A 14,283-nucleotide genomic window follows, 5' to 3' on the forward strand; every position below is an offset into this window, starting at 1 on the left:
TTTTTTTTTTTTTTTTGCGGTACGCAGGCCTCTCACCGCTGCGGCCCCTCCCATTGCGGAGTACAGGCTCCGGACGCTCAGGCTCAGCGGCCATGGCTCATGGGCCCAGCTGCTCCGTGGCATGTGGGATCTTCTCGGACCGGGGCACGAACCCGTGTCCCCTGCATCGGCAGGCAGACTCTCAACCACTGCGCCACCAGGGAAGCCCTGAGAGGGCTTTTTTTAGGGTAGTGTTTTAGGAGTAGAATTATTGGTTCGTAATTCTTCAAAAATCTTTAACTTTACTAGATATTGTCAAATTGTTTTTCAAAGTAGATGTACCAGTCTACAGCCCCTCCCCCACCCCGAACTTTATGAGTTCCACTTACCCCAGCCATTACCAACACCCGGGGTTGTCCAGTGTTTAAGTTTTTGCCAAACTGGTGGCATAAAATACCTTGTCATGATTTAAATTTACATTTTCCTTTTGAATAGTGAAGTTGAACAGCTTTTTGTATGCTTACGGAAGACCTTATTTCTTCTGACTCTTCAGTATTTAGAGTTTTGCGACCAGATCATTTTGTTAGAAGATGGGAAAATCTGTGAAAAAGGAATTCACAGTGAGTTAATACAGAAGAAGGGGCGATATGCCCAGCTCATCCAGAAGATGCATGGGGAAGCCATACAGGTCATTTCCATCCCACCCCACTCTCATTCCTGACCCAACGGGGAGGACCACCCCCTGCATCCACAGCTTGTGTTTTCTCCCCAGGGAGTGTTGCAGGGCATAGCAAAGGCAGCAGAAGAGCTACAGGTGGAAGGTCGGGCCCAGACCACTTGTCCAGAAGAGGTTCTCAATGAAAATGCTGGTAAAAGTGCTGGGGAACAGAGTGAGAACCTCTACCTGCCTGCATCTTCCAGAGGCCCTGGCATTTCCTCCTGGATGAGAGACCAGGCCACGTCACTCATTGAATGGGGTCCCAGACATCTCACATACAGGCTACAGATCCAAGTATTTGAGGGCTGTGGGGAGTGAACTGTGCTGGTCAGGAGGCCTGAAGCGTCCAGGAAGTGAGTGTTGGTGGGGAAACAGCTGAGCATGTACAGAGGCAGAGGCAGGATGGGGGTAGCTTTGATCTTGAGTGGCTCAAATTTCAAACTTTGCAAGGTATCCGGGCCATTAATTCATTACACATTTTTTTTGAGAGCAAAGGTATTGAAAGTTAAAAATGATTTGGGTCCAGTCCTAGGCATCCAGAAGCTCATGGCCTTGCTCTTTTCTGAGACAAGGTAGCAGAAGAGAAAGTCTTTCATTTTTAAAACAAGACAAGTTCTGGATTTGAATTCCAGCTCCGCTGCTCACAAAGCTGTGTGACCTTAGCCAAGCAAGTTAAACTCTCTGAACCCTCACTGGCAAAAGTAGAGGTAATAGTGCTTACATTACAGGGTCGTAGTGGAGGTTAGAAGAGGTCAGTTATAGTGAAGTTCTCAGGACAGTGCCTGGCACATTGTAGGTTTCCGTCACCAATAGAGTCTTCAGCGGCAAAGATCAGAAACCAATTTGGGCAGAAAAATAATTTATTGGCAGAAAAGGGTGTAGATCATGGAATGAAAGGAAAAGTTGAATAACCAGGCCTCAGCAACTTTGGGGTCTAAAGTAGCAGGAACACGTACAGAATCCTTTTGAAGAAAACCTACTCCAAATGTTTCCCATCTAGTATAATTTCCCTCAAAATTAAAATTCCACAAAGAGAGCCCTCTTCTCCAGGGAGAACTGTGGTGTTGCTATTAGAAGAAGGGAGAGCGTCAGGCAGAAACAACAGACGTCCCCCCGCAGGGCTGTCTCCTGTTATTGTTGTAGTTGTCATTGGCAACATCTCCTGATATCTCCAGGCACCTGGTCTCTCTGCCCTGATGTAGACCAAGAGTCTGCTTGGACTGGTGTCACAACTTTTTTTGAGGAGTTGTCTCAGAAGCGTATTGCTACAAAGCATCTTAGCAATCATCTATAAGCCCGCCAGTTGTCAGATGAGGAAACAGAGAGGTTAAGTGATTTGCTTGAAGTTGTACAGTATCATGATGATAATTCTGGAACCCAGGTTTTCTAGTCCTAGGTCACTGCTTTCTTCATTCTCTCCTGCTGTCTCTCTCAAGCCACCAAGCCCCTGGGAACCGCAGGCCCTCCAGGGTTTATTGAATGGCTGGTGATGGACCCCCTTTTCAGACTTTGGAGCCGGGGCAAACCTGGAAACCCTGCTGGTTAGAGTCAGACTTGGGTGGGGCACTGGGTGGCAGCCAGAACAGAAGGCTTTGCAAGGACTCCTCTTGACCCGGGAAGGAGATACAGGAGATTGGGAGGCATACTGTTTCCTTCCTCTTTTCCCTGATCCAGCGCTAGAAAATCAGCTCACACAGAAGGAGAAGATGGAAAAAGAGTCCCTGAAGTGGAGCATCTACCACCACTACATCCAGGCAGCTGGAGGTACGGGCTGTCAGATGCTCCAGGACAGGTCTATCCCTGAAGCCGGGTCAGACCAGAATGTGCAAGGTCATGTGAGGTAGAGGGACCCAAAGGGTCACGCCATTCATGAGTTTAACTTACATAATCCCAATCATACTCAACTATAGTAACTCTACCACCATATTCAATGCCAGAAGTTATGTTTTCATGTGTACTTGGCATTTCAAAATCAAATAATGGTAAGACATAGACACGTAAATTATTGTCGCGAAGGGAAAAGTATTACTATGGATCCCTAGAAATAGGCATGGTATGCCATGAAGGGGAAGCACCAGGGTTGGTCAGGAGGCAGAGGGCCGGTAAGAGAAAGCATGGCCCAGAGCCTTTATTAGGTTTTTTGTGGGAAGGAGAGGGTGAGGCAGGGTAGGTACACTGAGTAAGCTTAGGATTGGATGGTTCAAACATTTCTGGCAGGATCTGGGCTATAGGGTTGGTCCGAGTTGTCTGGTACCTGGTCCTGAGGTGATTTAGGGCAGGGGGAATATTGGTTTGGTGTGTGAGAGTCTGCTAAAAGAGGTGATTGGGAGTGTGGGCTGTAGATTGGTTGGTCTGTATATCAAAGATGTCCTCACAAGGAGTCATTTGCTCTCTCTAGGAATTAGCTAACCTTGGGAGGAGCAGTCTTCAGTATTAAGACCCCAAATAACACAGCGTTAGGAATGCAGAAAATAAGAAAGTATTGTTAATACTTTCTAACCATACTCTTTATTTCAGTGTTTTACAAACTGCTAACCATACTTGCTAACCATACTCTTTATTTCAGTGTTTTACAAACTGCAGGTCCTGGCCCACTAGTGGGTTGTGAAATCAATTGAGTGGATTGTAAGTAGCAATGAGAATAGAAATGGGAATAGAGTAGAAAATATCTGCATGCATCACAAAAGTAACGTTGGCGAAGATTTCATTTTGGTATGTATCAAACTGCATTTCTGAAGGTGGATGGCAATTAAAAGTTTCAAAGCTACTGCTTTATTAAATGGTGTATGTTACCAAATTCACACATATAACTAAACAAATTCATGCCATTCATGGGTTTAACTTACCTAATCCCAAACATACTCAATTATAGTAACTCTACCACCATAGTCAATGCCGGAAGTTATGTTTTCATGTGTACTTGGCATTTCAAAATCAAATATGGTAAGACACATAGACATGTAAATTATTGTCACGAAGGGAAAAGTATTACTATGGATCCCTAACTAAACTATACAATGTTGTAAACACAAAACCAAGTATATGATACTGTGCTTCTTGAGTAATTTAATTTTTGATAGTATTTTGACTCCACGCCAACTTTTTATTCTTCATTGACTTTGGAACCTAACCCTGGGTAAGGTGTGTCTTCTCTCTACCTGTCTAGGGGAGGAAGAGGTAGGCTACACATAGGAGATCACCATCCTCACCTCTTCCACCGTGGGCATCCCTGCAGGATGTAACACAGAGGCTGACCAAAGCAGCGGAGCAGCAAATATTTGTGAAATGCATGAATGAATCAAGAAACCAGTTGATCTGTATTCAGGAAGTACCTATTATGGACTAGGCTCTGTGCTGAGCTCTGGAGGCAAGGGGGTATAAAGTCACCTAAGAAACTACCCTGTAATCTAGTTGGAGAATTAAGACATTGCATCCACCAGTAGCAAGAGAGATCTCTGGGACCAGGAATAATCTCAGATGTCATCAAAGAGAGGTGGCCCTTGAGTGGAGCTTAAGGAGGGATAGAATTCAGGAAAAAGAATAAGGGCATGGGACACAGACTGGAGAGGTGGATAGAGTGCCAGGGCAAGAGGCAGATGCCAAAGGACGGCGTGTACGCTTTGTTTTCTCATCCTTGGCTTCAGCACTCACCAGCTCTGTGACTTTGGGCAAGTTATTCCTCTCTTGGAGACTCAGTGAATGGGGATAGGAATTCCCAATTCAAAAATAATGCATATATTTAGTACTCTGCCTGGTGCATGGTACCTGATAGTACCTATCAAGTGAAAGGAAGCTGCTGTTTTTGTTTTGAACGTTGAACCCTCAGGACCTTCGTAAGGGGAACTAACTTCTCTAGAACACTGCTTATGCACCAGGCACTGGGCTGGGTGCTTGACACATGTTACCTCATACTATCTTCAGAGCAACCCCTCATGTGAGGCTGGCAGGGCTACCATCACCATCTTATACGTAGGGGAGTGGAATGTCACTGACATTTGGTCCCTCTCCCAGGCTCTCATAGCTTGTAAGTAGTAGAGCCAGGATTTGAACCCAGGGCTTTCTAACCTTGTTGCCCAGCTCTTTCCAGTCCTCTAAGGTGTCTGAGGGAGATCCAAGTGCCTGGGATGGCTGTGCACCTTCTTTCGGCACCTGTGTGTCACCTTTCTCTCCCTCCCCAGGTTACCTGGTCTCTGCCATGGTTTTCCTCCTGGTGATGACGGCCTTCTTCAACAATGTTCAACTTGTGGTGGCTGAGCTATTGGCTGGAGCAGGGCTCAGGGGTGAGTGCCATGGTGGGGGTGGGGTGCATTTCTGTGGGCTTGGGGGTGGGGGAGTGGGGGGCTTCTTATTCCTTGGGGCCCTGTGTGCACGGGTTAGGGAAGCCCATGGCAAGCCCAGTGCCTGCCCTTGCGGTGTTGATGAAAGGAGCTCTAGAGGGAAACTCTGGGAGCCAGAACTCTGGGGCTCCCTCCTGGTCTGGCCTCTTGTGTTCACAGAGCGTGTGATCACCTATGCAGTCTCATAGGGACAAAACCAAGAGGTTTCTGTCCCCAAACAGCTCCCCAAGATTGCTTTACAGTCTGCCTGAGTGACTTTCCTTTGGCAGCTGTTTTGCCTTCTTGCTCTGCGTTATTTAAAACAAGCTTCTGTACTCCGCGTTGCGGGGCCGGGAGGCCATGCCCAAGATGGACATGGCCAGACATTAGTTAGAGAAGGGAAAATAGGTTTTATCCATCACTCCTGATGGCAGGGAAAGAGCTGAGCTCCAGTCTGTTTGCACAGAGGTGATTTGGGCTTTTTAAAGGGAGAATGATGGAGAAGGGAAAGCAGGGGCTCAGTTGCGTCAGAGAAGTGAAAAAGTACAAAAGGCTGGTGAGTGTCAGTGTGATTAGGCCAGCTGTGTCTGTAGCCAGCAAGCTGTCTGTCCTCCCACAGAGACTGGGAGACAGAGGCTCTGTCCTTTCTGATGATTACATTTCAAAGGAATGGTTCTCAGGTCCTTAAGAGAGATGCTTCTGAGTTGCAGGAGTTACATAGTCACAACTGTGAGCCCTTCTTAGTAAGTGCTCTGAGGAAGGGAGATCAGGGACCTGTCATCAGGTCCAGGCTGGAAGAAACAGTAAATTTTCCTGGCAGAGGCATTTTAATGAAGATGGGGGGACCTGGGATCCTCTGAGTGACATGCCTTAGCCTCTAGAAGCCATGCTAGAATTTGATCAAGCCTTTTAGTGCAGGAGTATGCACAGAGTTGTTCCATGTTGAGGGTTCTGCGGCCCTCAGCCATTACGTGCCACGTTAATTCATTAACCTTCCCAGCTCATTCTGAGGTAGGTGTCACTGTCCGCATTTCATATTTGCAGAAACAGTGCTTAGAGTGGATAAGGAGGCTGCCCTGAGACGTGAAGGTGCCTTGAACTCTGTGCTTTGAATCCAGGCCATGTTTTTCAAATGCTCTATTTGGTTAACTTTTGAGTCATTTGTCAGATACAGTTTGATCAGGAAAGCAGGAGCCATTTGAAATATTTAGAGCTTCCAAAGATTTAATACACCAATTAGAGGCTATACAGCCATTGGGAGGGCTGGAGGGGAGAGGGGAAGCAGGTTCCAGTTGTCTCAGAAGCAGGCAGCACTGAGGGGGCTGATCCTTGGAAGGATACCTGCAAACCACTGGCCGAACTCCATGTGCCATGCACCTGTCCTCAGTTGCCACCAGCGTGTGATGGCTTCTTCTCTTTGAACCTTTAGATTTCCTGTGAGTGCCTCTCCTTGGCAGAATCTAACCTCAGACCTTGCTGGCAAGGAGTCTGGCAAACCTAGTTCCCAAGCTCTCCCCTGAATTGCAGTGGAGAGTGTGGAAGGTGGCAGAGGTGATGCTGGATGATCATCTAGCACAGATTTCTAACACCACAGAGTGAAGTAATTTATCAACCATCTTCTACACTGACAGAAGAAAAGAGGCCACATTAGACAGCAGGCTGCCTTGGGACAAAGATGCATTGAGAGAGGGATGAATAGAAATCCTAAAGGTTGTGGGGTTGAGTTTAGAGCAGTCAGGGTGGAGTGGGAGATAGAGTGGAGGCAAGAGCTAGAGTCAGGGAGACTGCTGTTGTAGTGGTCCAGGGGATAGAAAATGAGGGCTTAGTCCAGGGCAGGGCAGTGAGGAAGGAGAAGGGAAAAGCAACAGTGCTGAGCAGGGAGGTTGTAATGTATAGTTTCACCTTCTACCAGCTACTGAGTCTTAGGTAGCCCCAGGAAGAAGGATTTTTCTCCCTGCTGAATTTCACCCTGGTCTGAGCCTCTAAAAAGAAAACTCACAGTTTTCCTCTATCCACACACAATGTTTCTGATACCCACTGTGCAGGGTTTTCCCAACATCAACCAGTTCTCCAACTCCCTGGACACTAGCTGGGTGTACTACAGTTCAATTCAATTCTGACTCTACTTACCTGGAGTTAGCACAGACCCCACAGGTTAAGGGCTCAGTTCCACAAGACTGCTCCCATTTTAGGTGCCAACCACAAGACTGACTTTCTGTACTTCTGATGAATCAGCTATAAATTGGGGATTCCCACGACTGCCTCTTTGGGTTTGATAATTTGCTAGAATGGCTCACAGAACTTAGAGAAATATTTTAACCAGTTTTTAAAATAAGGGATATAATAAAGGATACAGATGCACAGCCAGATGAAAATGTACATAGGGTGGGGTCCAGAAGCGTCCAAAGTGCAGGAGCTTCTGGCACATGGATGTGTTCACCCACCTGGAAGCTCTCCGAGCCCCGTGCTTTAGGGATTTTTATGGTGGCTTCAACATGTAGGCATAATCGATTATTAACTCAATTTCCAGGCTCTCCCCACTTCCCAGAGGATGGGGGCAGAGCTGAAAGTTCCAAGCTTGGACTCATGGCTTGGTCTCTCTGGTGACCAGCCCCAATCCTGAAGCTATTTAGGGGCCCCCAGCCACTAGTCATCTGATTAGCTGCAAAAGACTCTCTTATTGCTCCAGAGACCCCAAAGGTCTTAGAAGTGCTTGTGTCAGGAACCAGAGTCAAAGGCCAAATATTACCACAAATGATGCTCTTAGCACCCCCATCACTTGGGAAATTGCAAGTATTTTAGGAGCTCTGTGCCAGGAATCGGGGACAAAGCCTAAGCATATTTCTTATCATACCACAGCCCCTGCCCTTTCTTGAAGACCGATAGCAGTCAAGAGAGCAATAGGACCACTGCAGACCCAGGTGACGTATTGGACAATCCTCAGCTGCCCTTTTACCAACAGGTGTATGGCCTCAGCGCCCTGTTCGCAGTCTGCATGGGCTTCTGCACCTCGGCGGCTTTCACCAAGGTCACGAGGAAGGCACCCACAGCATTGCACAACAAGCTCTTCAAAAAGGTATGGGCCTGTGCACTGGGCGTGGCCAAAGGCTGAGCCCTGACCTTGCTCAACTTTTTTTTTTTTTAATTACCGGACTTCATATTTCTTGAGCGGTTTTTGGTCTACAGAAAAATTGAGCAGAAAGTACAGAGTTCTCTTTTATCCCTCACCACATCCTCAGTCTCTCCTATTATTAATATCTTGCTTTAATGGGGGACATCTGTTACAATTGATTAGTCAATATTGATACATTATCAACTAAAGTCCATAGTTTACATTAAGGTTCACTCTTTGTGTTGTACATTCTATGGGTTTTGACAAATGTATACTGGCATGTGTCTACCATTACGTATCATACAGAATAGTCTCACTGCCCTAAAAATCCTCTTTGCTCCACCTATTCATCCCTCCCCCTCCCTTCCCCCAGATGCCTGACAACCACTGATTTTTTTGCTGTCTCCATGGTTTGGAGAATGTAATGTCATATAGGTGTAAGTGTACGCTGGGTCACTAGCTGGGTGGGAGCAGGCCAGAGAATGAGATAGGTGCATTGAAACTCTCCTACCAGTGGAGGCATGATTGTAAAAGTTTAGTGTCCCTTGCTGGAGGGTCAACCCTCAGCTACAAATGCTGACCTCCGTTGGCTGAGCACTGTCACATAAAGGCTTGTTTATGATTCCCTTAAGTTCCCTTTGAAGTGGGTATTTTAGCCTCATCTTACATATGAGAAAACTGGAACCCCACAAGTGTTATGGTTAGAATGTGTGTTGTGGTGAGAATACCAAATTGTCTATGGTATTTCACTACCTCTTGGAAATATCCTTTTTCTCTCTCACTTATCAAATATTACTATGTGCCAGGCTCTGGGGTGGGCATTGAGTTTACAATGGTAAATGAACAATACAAGTATGGTTTGGGTCATCATGGCCTTATAGTCTAAGGAGGGAGAGGGACAAGAAAATAGGCTGTTGCAATATGGTGCACAGAGTTACCCACGGGGTGGGGCACACAAGAACATGATGCACCTAACCCCAGCTTGGCAGTGGTGGAAGGAAGGTAGGAGTCCAAGAAGGCTTCTTGGAGGAAGTGACCTCTATGCTAAGACCTGAGTATGAATGGGATTTCTCCAGTTCAAGATTAAGAGGCGAGCAGAAGCAGAGCATTTCCAGGGAGCTGCATGGAGTTCAGGAAGGCTGGAGCTCAGAGCTGTAGAGAGGGGGCTTCTCAGAGGGATCTCGGGAGGCAAGGAGGCCACCCATCATTCCTTGTAGATTGAATGCAAATTGCATTTTAATTTTAGGAGGGTGAGGCCAGGGCATTTCCCCACATCTCAGATAAAGCAACTGGCTTGGTGGAGCCAGAGGCAGGAGAGGGGAAATTCTACCCAAGGCCTGGCACTCTTCACCACCTGGCCTGTGGTGGTGACACCGGCTAGCTGGTCTCTAAGCTTCTGACTCTGCATTCCCAGATTCTAGAAATATCTAATGCCCAGGCCTCAAAGAGATATTCTGTATTTTAATTTTAAGAAATGTTCAAGTTTTTTCATTGGAAAATACATTTCATATTTAAAACATTTTCCTTTTTCTCATCCTTTTATGGCTTTATTGATTTTAAATTTGCCTTTGTAGTTTTAAATAATCACAAGTAAAGGACAAATCTCTGAAAAAATTGACTCAACTGCAAAATCTACAAACTGCAAAAACATAAACAGAACCAGATTATTTTGATACTTAAGGAGGCAACCAGAGCCCCTGTGGCTGTGTCCCCACCATTTTATTCTAATCCCTCGTGAGAGTGGGCTCTCACAGACCCCTTTCATGCCACAGCTGAGCTGAGTCCTGCTCCCAAGCCCTTCGCCCTGAACCCCGCTCCCCATGAGTGCTCAGCATCCTAGAGAGGGTGATTGTTTTAGTCTTTGATTTGTCACAGTGATTGTGACAATTCTTTTTGTTTTAGTTAGCTCATGTATTTAACAAAAGATTCTGGAGATAAAATTAAAGACAATTTAGAGGCAGGAAAAGAAAACAAGGAAGCTCACAGTCGGCCCCTCTGAAGTTTGCTGCTCCCCACTTGAGACGGCCAATGAACTATACTTGGTCAGCAGGACCCAGGTGTTTGCCGTAAGGGCTGCTGTGAGTAAGGGATATTTCATGACTCAAATAATTATAATTTATTAATAGGCAAAATGTATTTTCTTCCTTTCTCCCTTCTCCTTCCATTGCTTCCTTTAGTTTTGGCTTTATTAGATACTATTAACTTCTATTCATTTCTTTGTTTTGTGTTACGGCTTGAGAAATACATGGGGAAATGAAAGTGGTCAGTGGTCAGCAGGTCCATGCCTTGACCTTTTCAGAAATCAGAAATGCCTCCAGTGAAGAGCATGGCTGTGCTGGGGGTGAGGGAAGCCTTGGGAGGCCTGGTCCTGTCATGGTTTTGTCGTTAACTACTTGGGTGACCTTGAGCAAGTCCCTAAGCTGCTCCCCCTTCTCTGGGCTTCAGTTTCCTCATCTGTAAAATGAGGAGGATGAACTAGATGGTTTTCTTAGAACTTTTCTAATATGAAATGCTCTTTGATCTCCAAAGGACCTCACATCCACTGCTTTTAGAGGTCAAGCTGGGATGCCACCTTCAAGAAGGGGCAGTCATGGTTAAAATCTACCCAAGATTCCATCTTATGCAATTGCAGTGGAATGGCTGCTACTAATTTTTGGTGATACTGAATGAAATGGTCCCATCTTTTTTACTGAGAAAAAAGTAAGAGTAAGAGTTGAAAAGAAATGTAAGAGTTAGTATTAATAGCAATACCAGGAGGCAGGTTTGTTCTGAGGACTTTTAATGTATTATCATTTCCTTCCTTTTTATTTATTTTTTTGTTTTTATTTATTTATTTTTTGAACATCTTTATTGGAGTATAATTGTTTTATAGTGATGTGTTAGTTTCTGCTTTATAACAAAGTGAATCAGCTATACATATACATATATCCCCGTATCTCCTCCCTCTTGCATCTCCCTCCCTCCCACCCTTTCCTTCCTTTATAAAATTATAGTTTTATCAGGATATAATTCACAGACCATGAAATTTACCCTTTTAACTTGTATATTTTTAATATACAATAATATAATATACAATAATATACCCTTTTATTATTTTTTAAAATTTATTTATTTTATTTTTGGCTGAGTTGGGTCTTCATTGCTGTGCATGGGCTTTCTCTAGTCATGGCGAGTGGGAGCCACTCTTTATTGTGGTGTGCGGGCTTCTCGTTGCACTGTCTTCTCTTGCTGCAGAGCACGGGCTCTAGGCACTTGGGCTTCAGTAGTTGTGGCACGCAGGCTCAGTAGTTGTGGCTCACGGGCTCTAGAGCGCAGGCTCAGTAGTTGTGGCTCACGGGCTCTAGAGCGCAGGCTCAGTAGTTGCGGTTCACTGGCTTAGTTGCCCCTCAGCATGTGAGATCTTCCCGGACCAGTGCTCGAACCCTAGTCCCCTGCACTGACGGGTGGATTATTAACCACTGCACCACCAGGGAAGCCTGATAATATACCCTTTTAAATTGTATATTTTAGTATATTTGCAGAGTTGTGCAATCGTCATCACAACTCTGAAGCATTGTTATCCCCATTTTACAAATGAGGACACTGAGACTCAGAGGGGTTAAGTAACTTGCCCACAGTCCCATAGTAGTAGGTGGAAGAGCAGGGCAGCCCTGGAGTCCAGGCAAATTGACTCTGGAGCCCCTGCTTTTAACCACTGCTCTATGTTGCCTTCCCTGAATACCCTTCAGGCTGCATCCTGTACCTCTTCAGAGCCTGAGGTTACCTGGTGTCTTCATCAAGCCCCAAGCAAGGCCTGCAGCCAGCCTCATGACCTGGGTTGCTTTTGTCCTTGCAGGTGTCCCGCTGCCCCTTGTGTTTCTTTGACACCACCCCAACAGGCCAACTCCTGAACTGCTTTGCAGGGGACTTGCATGAGCTGGACCAATTCTTGCCCACTGTGGCTGAATAGTCCCTGCTCGTGATTTTGGTGGTGACCACCATCCTGATGATTGTTAGTGTGGTGTCTCCCTTTGTCCTGCTGATGGGAGTCGTAACACTCATTGTTTGCCTCGTTTATTTTAGGTGAGTGGGTTCTTTCCGCTCGTGAATGAGGTTTGTGACTTGGGGTATGAGTCTAGGACCAACCTAGAATTGGAGGGTCCCAGAGGCAGGTGGCCCAGGTCACTCACTCCCATTCCCGATGCAGAATGTTCAAGAGGGCCATCAATGTGTTCAAGAGCCTGGAGAACTACAGTTCCCCTTTATTTTCCCACATCCTCACCACTCTGCACAGCCTAATCTCCATCCATGTCTATGGAGAAACTGAAGATTCCATCAGCAAGTGAGTCCCTCTGCTGTCTGAGGGTGATGGGGACTCTGGGGGTGGTGGGGCACAGGAAGCCAGGAAACAGAGCATCTGGAAATAGGATCATCTTCAGAAGAATCAGAGAGAACTCTGTTTTATCCCATTTGTTTCTCCGAACCTCCGGAACCTCATCTGGAAGATGGTGCTTATAAGAATAAAAAATGTAAGTGATATGAAAAATGCTTGTCAACCTTAAAGATCTGTGGCTATTATATACATATATCAATATAATTAATGGTAAGATGTGTTACTGTGTTAGCACTTACTGCATTGGTTTTCTTTTTTCTTCCGCTTCCAAACAGGTATCTAAATATAATAAAATAATAAAAAACAAGGGCTCTGGGCTTCCCTGGTGGCGCAGTGGTTGAGAGTCCGCCTGCCGATGCAGGGGACACGGGTTCGTGCCCCGGTCCGGGAAGATCCCACATGCCGCGGAGCGGCTGGGCCCGTGAGCCATGGCCGCTGAGCCTGCGCGTCCGGAGCCTGTGCTCCGCAACGGGGAGAGGCCACGACAGTGAGAGGCCCGCGTACCGCAAAAAAAAAAAAAAAAAAAAAAAAAAAAGGCCTCCTCAAAAAAACAACTATTTTCTTCACTATTCACAGCCACAGATTTGCCTTCTAATGTTTGTTGCAACAAACAAACAAATCCTACAATTGTTGCTGAAGTTTAATTGTGTAACATAAACTTATCTACTTGTAAAGATCAGTCAAACATGGTCTATGCTGAACCACAAGAAGCTTACCGTCTAATGGGAGACAGGAGACACAGACGTATGTTTTTGTAATAATACAGTGTTGAATATGATAAGACAGCATAGGAGAGGAGCAGGTAAAATGCCCTGGGGGTTCAGAGGAGAAAACGACGACCCACATCTGGGGATCAGGGAAGGCTTTGGGGAGGAGGCAGCATCTGAGGTGGCCTTGAAGCCTGGGAAAATTGGGGCACGTGAGATGGTGTGTGCTCTGTTGGCTGAAATATTGGATGAGTCATGGTGCCAGCTCTCCCAGTGGCACTGGAGAGACCCAAGGACTGCGCAGGCACTAGGACTAAGGGGATCCTGGAGTGACACATTCATTCAGTCAACACTGAGAACCTACCAGGATACAGCAGTAAACAAGGTGGATATGTACAAGGAAGGGATCACTCCCCTCCACTCACTCACAGATCTGGGCATGTATTCATTCTCATTGGCCCAGTTACGGTAACTTGCCCACCCTGGACCAATCATCAGGGCCAGGGGAAGAGAACTGCTGATAGTCCTAAATCGGTCAGAGACCACTCCTAGATCTGGGGTCAGGGGAACTCCATGGCTGAGAAAGAGGTAGGAAGGAATCCGCCCTATTTTCTTTGTTGGCTCTTTGATGAGAGTGGGGAGCTGGATGCTGGAGGAAGCAACCAGTGTCCGCCTCAGGAAACCCTGGGTTAGACAAACACATGTGGCTTTCAGGTTGTCCTTTCCTTCTCAGGTTTAACACGCTGACGGATGCACAGAATAACTACCTGCTGATGTTTCTGTCTTCCACGCAACGGGTGGCACTGAAGCTGGAGCTAATGACCAGCATGGTGACCTTGATGGTGGCCTTGTTCACGTTTTTTGGAGTTTCCTCTGCCCCCTATTCTACAAAGCCATGGCTATCAGCCTTGTCCTGCAGGTGAGGGAGGGACTCTCAGATGGCAGGTGGTGGCCTGTGGTCTATGGTCAGACTCAGGGGTCCATGGGACTTTGATCACACCTTGGGTTTTGGCCGTTTGTGATCTTACAAACGATGTGCTTGGCTTTCTGAATCCGCAGCTTTGTTCTGGTTCCTTGTC

General features: G+C 46.3%; 1 protein-coding gene across 1 annotated transcript in view; it reads left to right on the forward strand.

Moving 5' to 3' along the window:
- Positions 1–14,283, forward strand: part of ABCC11 (ATP binding cassette subfamily C member 11) — a 65,328-nt gene that overhangs the window by 37,665 nt on the left and 13,380 nt on the right. Inside the window, 10 exon segments of the mRNA XM_007450636.1 lie at positions 533–667; positions 752–848; positions 2,372–2,461; positions 4,876–4,924; positions 4,926–4,977; positions 7,892–8,089; positions 11,961–12,187; positions 12,312–12,446; positions 13,938–14,089; positions 14,092–14,123. Of these exon segments, the coding sequence (XP_007450698.1) occupies positions 533–667; positions 752–848; positions 2,372–2,461; positions 4,876–4,924; positions 4,926–4,977; positions 7,892–8,089; positions 11,961–12,187; positions 12,312–12,446; positions 13,938–14,089; positions 14,092–14,123 (1,167 nt within the window).

This window comes from Lipotes vexillifer, unplaced genomic scaffold, assembly GCF_000442215.2.
Source record: "Lipotes vexillifer unplaced genomic scaffold, Lipotes_vexillifer_v1.1 scaffold943, whole genome shotgun sequence".
Classification (NCBI taxonomy): Eukaryota; Metazoa; Chordata; class Mammalia; order Artiodactyla; family Lipotidae; genus Lipotes; species Lipotes vexillifer.